The following is a 14824-nucleotide window of genomic DNA, read 5'->3' as shown; positions in this document are numbered from 1 at the left end:
GCAGAAGTACCAACCATCTCCCTGGGGGGGAGAGCACGGCCCCTGACACTGCTCTCTGCAATGGCCTGTCACCGCCAGGCATCAGCCTCTTGGACAAGCTCATCAAAACCTGCCCTGTGTGGCTTCAGCTGTGCATGGACCCGGAGAAGGCGTCCCAGGTGCTGAGGGCGGAGCCTGTCGGGGTGAGTCAAGGAGTATGGAATGCCTTTATGGTTGACATTGCCGCCTGAGAGATCTTGAGGCTCTTTGGGGGTGTAGTTAGTGCTAATGAAAGGAATCAAATAGAAGCACTGATGGCGAACCCCCGAGATGGGCAAACGTAATTGAGTTGCCCTTCAATAGCCATTACATGTCAGCACGGTGAAGGGGAATACGTTTCCCTATATTTATTCAGGAACCAACTTTGCTGGTAGAGATGGTGGCCTTGGAAAGGGGGCTCCTGACCACCTAAATATGCTGTGACCACTAACTCATTCCACAGGGCGCCTGAATATATCGTTAAGTGGTAATAGATTACAGTCAGTGCAGCCCTGTGTTCAGCACCCATCTCAGCAAGGCTGTGGAAACCAGCATTGAGGACCGTAACGCAATTCCCTCAATTACATGTATTAAAAGCTCACTTACATCCTTTCCATTTTTTCATCACTGTGTTTTGATACTTATAGATATATGTTCTGTTACTTAATGCTCCCTTGTGTTATGGTGTCATTTTAAAATAGAGTTTAATTCCACCGTTTTGGCATTTCCAAATACTGTAAATTACAGGGACCATGAAATACATAGTGCTCAGGGGGTGGAATGGACATTTGTGCCTGGTTAATGTGCCCACTGGTCACTATGACATTATGGAGGGGCAGCAGAGGCTTGCACAATCATTTTTATAATTTGGGGCGCACTGGTGCTAAATGTGTGCAGACACAATCCCATGGGGTTCTGTCCTCATTTCCTCAGGGGCTTGGCCCATGCAGATGAGGGAATCCTTAGCCTTTGCACCCATGCCATATTACAGACAATGCTGTACATCCCTGAACCCTTAATATCCCCAAACCATCCCTTAATGTTACCCTTCCCTGAACTCTAAAACACCCCTGCTACTCCTTAATGCTACCTTCATCTAATCACTAAAACACTTAATTACCCCTTAACCTATCAATCCCTGAACTCTATCGCTCCATTACTACCCCATAATGCTATCTGTCCCTGAAAACTAAACCCTGTTACTAGTCATCCACCCCATTCCCCACCGCACTGTAAATGCTGTTATCTACTTTAGCAGGGGATTGGTCTCTTGCTTCCAGTACACTTCACATTCCCATATAAGACAAAACATTTTTCAATCTTTTTTCCAGCCACAACTTTTTTTGTTCAATCTATTTATTCAGTGGACAAAATATTTGACACAAACTTTTCTCCATTACATTTTTACTGCAAGCTGGGCACGCGGAGTGCAAGGGTCCTCCCACACACCCATGCAGGTAGGTCCAGTGCATACTCTACCCACCTGCTGGGGATCTGTGTCTCCCTTTGAAATGAAGGGCGAGTCCCTACCCACAGTGAAAGATGGGACTGGGTGCTTGAAACAGCTGGTCTACATTAGAGTAATGCTCTATTCCATGTGCAGGTGTGGGTACTCGTCTCCATTGGGAACAGCACTTTTTCTGTGTTAAAGCCTACTGTCCTGGTCCACGCCTGATGCATATACTTAAGGGTGTGGTGTGGCACGGCGATGAAGAAATCAGCATATCTGTAATAAGGCCTCGTTTGTAACAACGCACTTCAATTGTAATTCATTAATTGACCTTGTGAAAATAAGACTGGGATTTTCATTCCAAGATTCGCCATCTTGGCCTGTATAGAACAGCTATATCAGCAGTGAGAACTTAAGTGTCAGTTTATTGACAGATTGATTTCATGCTAAAAAGACAATACAAACAATTAGTATGCACACATAATGCAAAAAAGCACAAATCTTATTTAAAAGCTTATACTTTTACGGTGAACATTTTTTTTTTAATCGATATATTTTACCCGCCCTCATACTAGCATTAAAATCAACAAATATCCATTTTACCCACTACCCTTCTATATCTAAAAGCAATAAAATCTCCCCTATTTCCTGTCCATAATAAAACAACAAACCTTGAACCTCTTACCTGGGGAGTATTTCTTCCATCTTATTTCCACACAAGGTTAACATTTTCTTTGTTTAAAAAATAATTCATTTAGGTGCAAACTGAAGCAATAATATCATGGCTGCGAGTATTTTTTATCTCTTAGGCAAGTAAGCAAAGTAAACTGTAGATAAACAAGTCATCAAGTGCAAAGAGCAATTTCTTTCATTAAAAGATAATTAAAAGGTAATACAAAATGAATAATTTAGTATTCATCTCCTGATCATTCACCCTTAGTTAAGACAGACATTAAGGTTATCTATTCTAAGGATATCGCTTATGGATGTGCAAGGAATGTGTTTTCCTTTGTACAAAATAAAATGTGCTATTATACAGAATACTATCAAGGAAAATTACCTTTCCACGCAATAACCTTTCTTGTATAGGGGATATAACTAAAACATGGTGACCTCCTACCCCGTTTCATACCCCTAATGCAGCAAGCCTTTCTTCTTAATTAACTTATAAACATCAGACAAGAATTTCCCCACTGCATAACACACAAGTATACTATCACATCCTAAAATTAATTGCAAAAGACCATTAACATGTTGAATCTGAGTCGTTCTGAAGGTCGATAGCAACAACTTAACTCATGCAGCAATAACACAAGACTGTCTTAGAAGCACACAATGTGCACAGAACTATCTAATGAACTACAGTTTGTATGCAATTTCTGGGCCGTTTGCTGACTGAAAGTTATTATGGTAGCTGAGATCTTGTACAACTGCAGTTATTTGTGAATAACCTGCCTAATGCAGGCACTTTCTTTACATTCTTGTACTTTTAGTGATGGATTGAAATTTACCCACCAACAACCAAACTGGCTACTTTGCCTGTAATATGTACCGTCCTAGTACAACGTAGAGCGATATTTTTCTGTTTTATTGTTTTTATTGTAGAACTGAACCTTTTGCTAAATATAAATGCAGGTTAAAACCATGAAAGACAAAACTAGAAGTAATGAAATGAAAAGAAATAAAACTGAATTCGCTGAGTTAGTCGCACTAGACATGTCATAACCTGATATCTTCAATGTAGAGCTCCCAGATAACTTTATGTAGTAGACCCAACGTTCTCCGAGTTGATCGTTCTCGTAATCTCCAAAATTTGATCAAATTCCTAATGAGAGCTAAAGAAACAGAATAAACAGATTCCATGACTTTATCTTCATCTTCTAAATGGTGAAGTAAATCCTTGTATTTTATTAATTTATCTGTTAGATACATAATGCATCACTTTCAAAATATCTTTAGCGCCATCTTGTTCTGACAAATGTTATGCGCTGCCATGAACTTATGTACAGTATTTTTTAAAACCCTGACCTCCGCTTTAAGAAAAACATCTGTTAGAAACCTATTACACAGCATTACCAATGTTACTGTTCACAATACTTCCCTGTTGGAGTGATTCAAACTCACACCGAAACCCCTAAAGTGCGAAGACTTCAAAACCAATTTACCCCCCTTCCCCACTCACTATAGTCTTGAGCCCTGGTTTGATGTTTGGGGCAGTTTGTGCTTAAGGCTTTGTAACTTTATTTCCAACAAAGATATACAGTCAAATTGCATCCATTCGTCCAAAACCTGTCGAAGAGCCTAAAAGGTACTAATAATCTATGTGGAAGGCAACTGAGAAAATGCAAATATCCAAAAAAGCACAATTTAGGCATTTTTTTTTTTATTAAAAAAAAAAAGTGCTGTGCAAGAAAGTGTGCGTGTTTTTTCTCTAAAATGTTTACTGCCTCAAGAGCCCCATCTTCACAGCTTTCAGGAACAAGAAGAGATTGTGCAATTTTCTAGTTGCTAGACAATATTTCTATTTTTGTGGCTTCTACCTACTTGCAGTTTGTGACGGAAGGAGGTCTGCAATACATGGGTTAACCAAGAAAGCCGTACATTTCTTAAAAATAGACATTAGTCAGCAACCAGCACAGGAACATTTGCATATCCCGCTCAGAGCTGTCCCAAAGAAACTAGCTATTAAAATCAAAAACTAATGTAAGTAAGGAGGAAAAAACAACAATAGGTGGCTGTGTTATCATCTATATTTTCTACCTCAGTGTCTGATCTACAAACATAGTATACTGTTATATCCATCCCAAGTTAAATGGATTTATATAGAGTTCATTCGTTGTCCAAAGACATGATGTTTAGAGCCGACAACCAAGATGGAGAATACAATGTTTTTTCGTTGTGGACTGACCATGCATTAGTTTGGATTGTAAAATCTTATGAATAAAAAATTGGTATGGAGGAAAGCTATGAATTGTTTTTCTGCCCAAAAATATGAGTTTAGAAATGATGGTTATTTGTATGACTGAATTGGGGTTACCCATAATATCATGTAAGTCAGAGGAAGTTTTGCAAAAAGTGTTCTTTCTTGCCCGCTGACTGAGATTGTGAAGATGAGAATTGAGCGAAATCCAATAGACAATATCAAATATCCTAATAATCTGTGTTCGCAGGCTTCTTTTCATAAAAATGGTAGAACGATTGTGTGGGTAGGCCTATCACTCAAGACAGGAAAGGCCCAAAATAGACAATATAGAGACATTAAGATTTTTCCATTGAGTTTCAATCTTTCTGGAGATGTGGGTAGCAAGCAGTATTTAGACCCAGGGTCGGGTAGCACCCATGGAACCCTGCCAATCCAAGGCAGTTCTAAAAACCTAGACACCAGGGCAGCCGTGGCCTGTGTAGGTAACCGTGGTGGGGCCGGGTGGGGGGGGATTTCAACAAACGACAACGAGGGATCGACTTGGGGATCGCCCTCCTTCAGTTATCCACAAGCAGGGATCCATTGGGAAGCTCTATCCTATGATACCGCTCCCTTTATGATTGGTGCTTGGAGGTGAGTTGTGCTAGGGGAGTTTCCATCTATAATTGGGACGATTTGATGTTCACGTCCTTCGCACCAAAAGGTCTAAAGTGGAGACCACCTATATGTCCCCTGCCCAATCTGAATGTACACTTCCAAAGATCCATCAAATAAGTCACTCATCAGTCATCTTCTTTTCTCAGACAAAAACAGCCCCAACAGATAAAGCCTCTCTATCCCTTGAAACATACCCGTGGCCTGAAATTAGTGCATTTTAGGAGACTGGCAAGCTGATGTTTGGAGGCTGAAACCAACCAGTGCAAATTTTTTTTAATGCTGTCCAGATTTGACCACATACTCAGTGTCGATGCTAATTAAATGCCAGGATTCCAATATATCGCCACAAAAATCCTTTGGGGATAATCTACTACCCACTCCAATGTTTTAAAAATGCACCTAGTTTTGGGCTATGTTAATATATGCTTAACAAGGTTTTCTGAGCATTCTATTGCAGAGAGCCCCCTACTTTGTGTAAAATTGTCTCTAAATTCTATCAATTTTTCTCCAGGGTAATAGTCCAGCTTATTTTTAAAGTGCTATCCAAAGTTCCTGGGGTAGACCCTCTAATTGTCCTGCCGCTTTCTTTGTTTGTTTCTAAATTACATCCAGTTGTGACAAGTATTGCTGGTCCAGTGTACATTAAAATGTCCCATTTGCAACATTTTTTTTTATCAGAAAGTCCTTGGACTCCAACACTCCTGTAAACTAAACTCTCGCATTACTGATGGCTATATCTTCCTGTAGATTCCACACTTTCCAGGCTTCAGACTGTCCTGTCACAGAAAACTGTTTTTATTTGCAAAGTCTGTCCAGTGACACCTGGTGGTGCCACAAGGTTGAGCCACACCTCTGCTTCCATGATCTCACCGGGGTATATCAGGCAGCAACCACACGCTTGATGTTGATGCCTGTTTTATCGCATCTCATTGACGTGATCCATAGCTCTCAGTGTCTCACTGATTAAATTATCAGCTTTTGATAGCGACTAGATCAAAAGTGTCCTCAGGATTCAAGCCTTGCAGATGAAGCAGCCAAACGATGTACCACCTGGATCCCCATGTTGAATGTATGTGGTGTCTGGGGTTTGGGCATGACACCACAGCCTTCGGATGTGTGCGTCCATGCACCTGCAGGTCATCAGGGGCACCGTGTTTTTGGTTGAAGTCCTCAAGGAGAACCCTATGTGGACACCCTCTCCTGTGGACACCCTCTCCAAATGGATGTCACATTCAGCTGAACTTTCACCTGAGATATTTTCTCCCCCAAAAACCACAAAGGGCACCTTCGGAAGTTGAAGTCCTCTTCATCCTCAAGAGAATCTTCCAATGCCATACTTCAGGGCCAATGTTCACAGGTCTTTCAACTGACCCCACATTCAAGGACTTCCAGCTAGATATGCTGGCTCTTTTCAGGATGGACCTCCAATCCTCTGGGCCATTCCTCAATGCAGGGACCATTCCTAAGGGTTTGGTGATTCTGAGGTTCAGACCCCGATACCACCTGACTGCGCACTTTCAAACTCTGCAGCCCTTGCACCCAAGGCAAAGTCGAGGCCAACCAAAGGCACTGTCCCTAACTCGTTCGGTGCCTCCCTGGGTGCAGAACCTAAAGTCTGTGTTGATGCCACCCACGGAGTGCACAAAATAAACTATCAACCATGAGACTGGGGAAAAAGTCAGCACTAACGTCTGTGATTAACCACTATGTGAAGCTCTCCCCAGGGCCCAAAAGTTCACCCATTTAAAGGAAATGTTTGTTTCAGATTTCGATGCCTTGGCTTTGGAGTATAACTGTGTTGCAATGTAGGATGATTTCTCAGCAACTGATCACCTCTTAACTCCTTATAACACTAATGCTGACCCTTAATTTAGATTTACAAAATGCTAGTCCCCTAGATACTTCGCCAAAAGATGACATTTTCTACCACTACGGCCCTGCCTCAGAGGAGGACTCTTCTTTTACAACAGTGGTCAGAAGGTGCATAGGCCTTAGAAATGACATTGCCTTCTGTAGAAGTGAAGTGGGACAGTCTAATGGAAATGTTGCACTCCTCCAGAGTCTCTGTGGATTCCTTTTAATGAGGCTGTCCTAGACCCTATCATGGCTGCTTAGGAAAAAAGCGTTTTTAGGCCCAGCAGCCATAGGCAGATCACCTGGTACCATAGAGGTGTCTCGATGAACCTCACTTTTTGTCATTTGTTTTTGTCCTTCCGCCCATCACCGAAAAGTCCGGTAGTTCAGATATTGTCATAAAAGGAGATTCCAAATACCCTTTTGCTATGGTACCTCTGGACATGGAGTCGAAGAAGCATGACTTTCTGGGTCATAATGTTTTTACTATGGGCATCATGACTTTATGTATAGCTAATGCCGCCTTCTTTTAGGGAAGCTGTGTCCATACATTATTGGAACTGGCAAGACTCAATAGTTGGACCTGCTGAAAGATGGCCTGTACGCAACTAAACAGATCCTGAAAGTTTTCTTTAACTCTGCGGACAGCATGACGTAGTCTGTGGATGCTGTTGCAATGCTACTGCAACATGCTTGGATGAATTCCACTGTATTTTCAGGAGACATCCATGCTAACATTGGTGGGCATGCCATTTGATGGAGCACAACTGTTTGTAAAGAAAGCCAACTGCTTGTTGGAATGCTTCAATAATAGCAGGGCAACGGCCCGGGCCCTGTGCCTCGCCACCCCGGTACATCAATTCCATCAAGAATATTAGAGGTTCCATAGCTGATCTACAACTGTGCAGTCCCAGCAATGGCAATCATCTCAGCCTGATCAAACTACTCCAAGGATGTATTGGTCCTTTGGGGCAGGGATGGGGCTAGAAGGAGTCTGCCACAGAGCCAATCACCATTGTCCTCTGAGGTCTCTGCCATCTCTAAACCTCTCGGTCTCCCCAGTCATGCCGCCGTCTTCAGGTTGGGGAGGCATCACCCTAGCGGGTGATGCCTCCCCAACCTATGGGGTGCTCGCAATGGACTATTGGGCGACCCACCTGTTCTACCATTCCCTTCCTGTCCTCCCCGCTAGAGCACCTCTTCCCTTCAGAGCATCATCATTCTCCTCTATCTTGGAGGCGAGTGGAGATGCACCCCAAGTGATGGTGTCTTCGCCATGGTTTCAATGGGAAGTGTCTTCACTTTTATGCCATACACTTCCTGCTTGATTGTTCCCTGGGGGGAGCCTTTTAGGTTCAGATAACCTCATGGCCTGCTGTATGCACTGCCAGGATCTGGCTCATGTCCAGCGTACTGCAGAAACTGCAATAGGAATGAGAGCCGCTTAATCTGCTTACTCCAGACTGCATGAGGAGGATTCGGAATGTTTATATATTTTGTCACTCCGCATTCAATTATCTCTTCCCCACCCGCTCACACCAGACCTGCATTACATAAATATAGTCAAGTCCTCCATCCCAATTCCTAGACGCTACATGGCTATTGAGCTGTGACTGCGATTAAGTGAGCTATTGCCCAGAGTCACATGGTGGTGAGCTGAGCTACCGCCGGGGATCGAACCGTGAGCCCAGCATTCCGGAGTCAGCCGCTCTGGCTGCTGCACCACACCTCTACCCTTGTTTTAATTTTCATGATAGCATCTCTGTTTGAACCAAAGGACAGTTGCCCAGTTTGGCTTTTAGCTCTAAATCAATTGTGTTTGTGGCAATTACTTCTGCTCACAGGTTTAACAATATTTGCATCCTTTCTGTGTGTCCACCTTTCACAGAACGAGTTGTTCTTCCACGTCTATCCCCTTAATCAAGGTGGTTTCCACCTTTCAAAGGGCACAGTCCCATCAATCTTCCAACTTGCTTCCTGCCTCTGCCTGAGGAGGAGGAAAGACTGCCTAGGCTTGACCCCAGGCATGAGGTATCCTACTATATTGACCCTACTTGACAGGCAAAGAGGATGGTCTGTTCTTTGTGGGCTGTGCTGGACCCAAGAAGCGTAAGACGGTGACCAAATCCACCATTTTGCATTGAGTCACATTCTGTAGCAAAATCTTCTATGAGATGTCTACGAAAGGAATTCATGCTCTGTCCACCACCAGAGGCATGGCTTCCCCCCCTGCACTTTTCGGAGACCTTCTGGTTGCTGTCATTTTCTGGGAAACTATGTGAAAGTCCTTACTTACTTTTGCAAAGCACTACTGCCTTACCTCTTGGGCACATAGTAACAATTCCTTTCCGCATGCTGTGGTGCATCATTTCTTTGATTGACAAGCACTACTCAGTTCACCTCCACAGGGTTATCCTGCTTTGGGACTCATTCATAAGGTGAGCAATCTGAAGGAAGATTTGTCCTTAGAAGAAGTTATATACATTCAGTAATTATAATTCTGGTGTATACATAATCTTTCCACAGATTTTCCATTGCCCTCTATCCTCCTCGATGGCCTGCTGCTGACATTAATAAGATCTCAAAGTTTGTAAACCAGGTATGTGCTGTATTTTATCACTTTCATGGCTCTATTGGCTCACCTTTGTGTCCCTCAATGAAGAGTGGAAAAAGTCAGGAGCTGATGCCAGTTGGCACTTAATATACGCGGGTGATGTTCTCAATACAAGTCGCAGTTAGAGCTGGAAAATAAACCTGGACTAGTCTGAGGCCTGGAAGGAGTTTTCATAGGATGATCAGTTTTCTGCTGGAAGATTATGTATTCACCAAAATATAATGACCAAAGTAAGCAGCTTTTTCGTTTTGAACAATATTTGCACAATGTTTTAAAACGCCACATATGCCACAAATCTTCCACAATCCTTGGGGGGACACCACAAATCACCCAGCAAATCCACTTAAATCTTCTTCAATTTTGTGTGTTATCAGTCTCGAGGGTTTTAAAAACACTATTTTCCACAAAGTTTCCAGGGGAACAACAACCTTCCCTTTCAAAATAGTCTTTAGGATCTAGATAGTTCTTGCCACATGTGCTGGCATCGAATACCCTCAAATATTTAATTCATTTTTAATTCCTCAAGCACATTCCTTGGGGAGAATCCCATGTCGCACAGCAGGTTTTGCAGCCTGACTAGCCAAATAACTTTACCTTTGTCAGCCAAACTACAGTGTCACAGCCCAATTAGATAAGAGTTCCTGGTCCTGGCTGCATCTCTTATATCTGCCCTCATGAGTCAAGCACTCATGCTGTGTGTAGGCACCGTAACTTACTCTGGACTCTGTCCCAATCCTACCCGGTTACCGCATCCTTTCTCCCTGACGAATAATAAATGCATCTGGTAAATTAGCATACACAACAAGAGCAGCCTGACTAATAGCGATAAATAACCCAATACATTTCCTTACGAAAGTTAGTTATGACTCAAACCCTACTGTACTTTGGCACTAAAGATGTAAAAAAAAATAATGTGGCTGCATTGGTAGAAGGAGTAGAGAAAGGGTACCTGATACTTGCTGGACTTGGGGAAATGTGTATCTTTATACGTATGGGTAAATATATGTTACACACATCTATACGTATGTGTATTTGTAAATATATATCAATCCAATGCTAGTACAATTACGGAAACCGCATACTGTGGACTCCAATGCTTTGCAGAAGGTGATTTATTTACAAAGGTGGCTCTGACACGCTCTACGCGTTTCGGGGACAATCCTAGTGTCCCCGAAACGCGTAGAGCGTGTCAGAGCCACCTTTGTAAATAAATCACCTTCTGCAAAGCATTGGAGTCCACAGTATGCTGTTTCCGTAATTGTATCAGCGTTGGATTGATATTTTTGTGGAACGCCGTCTCAAGCGGCAGGGAAGAGGCGAAGGATTTGTTTGGCTGTGTGCTGCTTAGCCTATGGGGGGGATCTATTCTATTCTATTCTATTCTATTCTATTCTATTCTATTCTATTCTATTCTATTCTTATCTATCTATCTATCTATCTATCTATCTATCTATCTATCTATCTATCTATCTATCTATCTATCTATCTATCTATCTATCTATCTATCTATCTATCTATCTATCTATCTCTCTCTATCTCTCTATCTCTCTATCTCTCTATCTCTCTATCTCTCTATCTCTCTATCTCTCTATCTCTCTATCTCTCTATCTCTCTATCTCTCTATCTCTCTATCTCTCTCTCTCTCTCTCTCTCTCTCTCTCTCTCTCTCTCTCTCTCTCTCTCTCTATCTCTCTATCTCTCTATCTCTCTATCTCTCTATCTCTCTCTCTCTCTATCTCTCTATCTCTCTCTCTCTCTCTCTCTCTCTCTGTCTCTCTGTCTCTCTGTCTCTCTATCTCTCTATCTCTCTGTCTCTCTGTCTCTCTGTCTCTCTGTCTCTCTGTCTCTCTGTCTCTCTATCTCTCTATCTCTCTATCTCTCTATCTCTCTATCTGTCTCTCTATCTGTCTCTCTATCTCTCTATCTCTCTATCTCTCTATCTCTCTATCTCTCTATCTCTCTATCTCTCTATCTCTCTATCTCTCTATCTCTCTATCTCTCTATCTGTCTCTCTATCTGTCTCTCTATCTGTCTCTCTATCTGTCTCTCTATCTGTCTCTCTATCTATCTCTCTATCTGTCTCTCTTTCTCTCTATCTATCTGTCTCTCTATCTGTCTCTCTATCTGTCTCTCTATCTGTCTCTCTATCTGTCTCTCTATCTGTCTCTCTATCTATCTATCCATCCATCCGAGAGAAAAGATCCACACAAGTCCACTTGGTTAGTTCAGCAGGTTTATTTTCGGTACAGCAGAGACAGACATATATATAATATTTTCACATCCCTTGTTGACACTGCCGCAGCTGCAAGGAAGCCCGCACACCAGGTTAAGTCCAAAGAAATGTATTTTTCGCTAACTCGTTTCGACCTTGCAGTCTTTATCAAAGCTGGGGAAACATTGTGGCAGTGCTCTCTATATAGCCAGAGAGACACTGTTACATAATTGATAAACATAGGGAAAGGACTTTAGGCACTGTTACATAAAAGAAGTGCCACTCAATTCAAAAGAAAAAAGACTAATATGTCAACAAAATGACAAAAAATATTAAAATGTTTCTTCCCCTAAATTAAATAAAAACATCGTATATCATGTATTATAAAAATATAAATGATACAAACATAACATTATAGATCCAAAAAGAGAAGAAAACACACAAGTGAATTAGTTTATCAACTAAATCATGTCTCATGCCAGTGCATGTGTACTGTGGTGCAACAGTAACTCTATCGTGTGCCCTCAACGGAGTGCGCTGAAGCGGAATACCGGTCCAGTGACCAGGGGAACAAGAGAGGGACAGCCACTAGGGGTCTGAGTTGGTATATTCATACAAAAAATGATGATTGAATCAAATGAGGAAGGCCCAAAAGCGAGATTATGGTGGAAAGAGAGGGGGGGGGGAGGGAGGAAGAGGGAGAGAGGGAAGGGGAGGGGGGTTAGAGAAGGATATGCAGGAAGAGAGAGAGGTGGGGGAAAGAAGAGGAGTGAGAGGTGTGGGTGGGGGAGACAACAGTGTTACAGGGTTATCAAAGGTCAGTTGTTTCTATTTTCCACATTAGCTATCCCATATGTACATGAAGCTCCTCATCCAGGTTGAGGCCTCCCGGGGTTTTGCTGCACAGGTCAATTATGTAACGGGGTTTCCATTCTTCTGAGGGCCGGTTCCCTGTCTCCACCTCTGATGTTGGTTGGAACCCTGTCAATTCCCAAAAATTAGATTTTCAGATTCTCAGCTTCAATGGAGCTATGTGAGGTGTTACAGTGTCTGGCCACAGGATATGTTCTCTCATTGTTCCGAATAGTCCTAAGGTGTTCCAGGATGCGTTTCTTAATGGGAAAGATTGTGCTCCCCACGTACCTCTTACCATACACAGATACAAGTGCATAGACCACAAAATCACTGTTGCATGTAATGGAGGGCTTAATCTTGTGTTCTTTGCCACTGGACAAAATGGCAGATTTGATATTCGAGCTATGCGTGCAAGCCTTGCACTTACCGCATTTGTAGAGACCTGGGAGTTCTTTTAGCCAAGTGCTGCCTTGTGATTTGCCTGCTTCCATCACAGTATGTACCAAAATGCCTTTTAAAGGCTGACTTCTGAGGTATGTGATATGTGGATTGGGGCTGACCAATTTACCTATGATCTGGTCCAGCTTGACCAGATACCAATATTTCCTCTCTATGGCTTGAACCTCAGTACAGCTGGAGTTGTAAATTGTTATAAGCCTAATCTCAGGTTTGGTGGGTGGGTGTGTGTGGTTTGGGTTTACGTAAGGCCATTCTTTCCACATCCCTGACCTTGCGTCTAGCACCATCAAGGACTGTGTGTGTGTGTACCCCTGTTGGTGGAATCTTTCAATCATCTTCCCTTCTTCTAGCTCATAGGCTTCTAGGGTGCTGCAGTTTCTCCTAGCTCTAAGGAGTTCCCTGTAAGGGATACTGCTTTTGAGTTTAGGTGGGTGGTGATTCCTCGCATGCAAGATGCTGTTCCCAACTGTTTCCTTCCTGTGCAACCTCGTTTCAAATTTACCATCCTCCACTATGACCTCCACGTCTAGGAAATCAATCCTATCTCTACTGGTTTAGTTAGTGAACTTAAGTTTGAGGTCATTGATGGAGCTGATTTCAAGGAACTCATCTAGAATGGCTTGGGAGCCGTCCCAGATGAGGAAAATGTCATCAATGTACCTAGTCCAATGGACCAGGTACTTGGTGTATTTGTCAAATGTCTTCGACCACACGCATTCCGACTCCCACCACCACATAAACATACAGGCGTAGCTCGGTGCAAAGCAACTGCCCATGGGAGTCCCTGTCAGTTGTCTGTACCATTGTTTGCCGAACAAGAAGAAATTATTCTCCAGGCAAAACTGCAGAATCTCTAGTAATAGGTTGGAGTGGTCAAAGGTGGCAATAGGTCTGGCCATATTGAAATGTTTGCACGCCTGGATCCCCAGTTCGTGTTGGGATGCATGTGTAGAGTGAGACCATGTCCACTGTACAGAGGATGTAGCTGAGGTGCCATGGTATCTCAGATCTTGGATATAAAATCCATACTATCCCGACAGTAGGAGGGTAGGCTGCAGACATTTGGAAATAAAAAATGGTCTAAGCATATTGATGCGTTCTCTAAGAGAATATCATTGGCAGAAATGATGGGCCTACCTGGTGGGTTAGTGCTGTGCTTATGGACCTTGGGTAACATATAAAAACAGGGGCTAACTGGCTTTTTGACTGTTAAAAACGAAAGTTCTTCTTGATTCAGAAACCCTGAAGAGTGCCATTTACAGAGCATTTCATGAAAGCAATCAATAGTAGCAAAGTACTGTTCAATCTCGGCCTTGGTATAGCTGTCAGAAAAAGAGTTTGCCTGCTTCAGGGAGTGAAGTGCTGCTTGTTGGCCCTTGGTTAAATTCGTGACAGCACGATTGCTGTTCTTCATACCCAATTTGCAAATGTCACGTACCACCACTTCATGAAAAGAGTCAATGTTATCATGCAGGATGTTGGGGTCAAATCTCGATTTAGGTCTGAAGTCACTGTGACTCCTCTTGTCCATCTCCAGATCTAAGAGACTCAAGAGTTCCCTCTCAGTAGATCAGTCCTTCTCGCCCAATTCCAACTCCCAGAGGGAAGCTAGGTTGGCGATATCCCCAATGAAGGGGCACTTGGGGGGGGGGCGAGGGGCGGGGGCTGTTGGGGGTTCTGCCCCATCGTGATAACTTCTCCCAATGCTCTCGGCCCTATTAGGGTATGCATTTTAAGCAGCTTGAGTTTTCTAGCAAAAAGGAACGTGTCAATGCGTGTTTG

The 14824-nt window shown here is 42.9% G+C and overlaps 1 protein-coding gene across 4 annotated transcripts in view; it reads left to right on the top strand.

The window, feature by feature from the left end:
* The window catches only part of RIN3 (Ras and Rab interactor 3), a 477167-nt gene that overhangs the window by 227442 nt on the left and 234901 nt on the right, over positions 1-14824 (top strand). For all 4 annotated transcript variants that reach the window (XM_085626503.1, XM_085626504.1, XM_085626501.1 and 1 more), the window contains exon 2: positions 5-182. In XM_085626503.1, coding sequence (XP_085482629.1) covers positions 5-182 — 178 coding nt within the window. The remainder of the gene's footprint in view (positions 1-4; positions 183-14824) is intronic.

Source organism: Triturus cristatus, chromosome 9 (genome assembly GCF_964204655.1).
Source record: "Triturus cristatus chromosome 9, aTriCri1.1, whole genome shotgun sequence".
NCBI lineage: Eukaryota > Metazoa > Chordata > Amphibia > Caudata > Salamandridae > Triturus > Triturus cristatus.
This window is presented reverse-complemented; position numbering and strand designations above follow the sequence as displayed.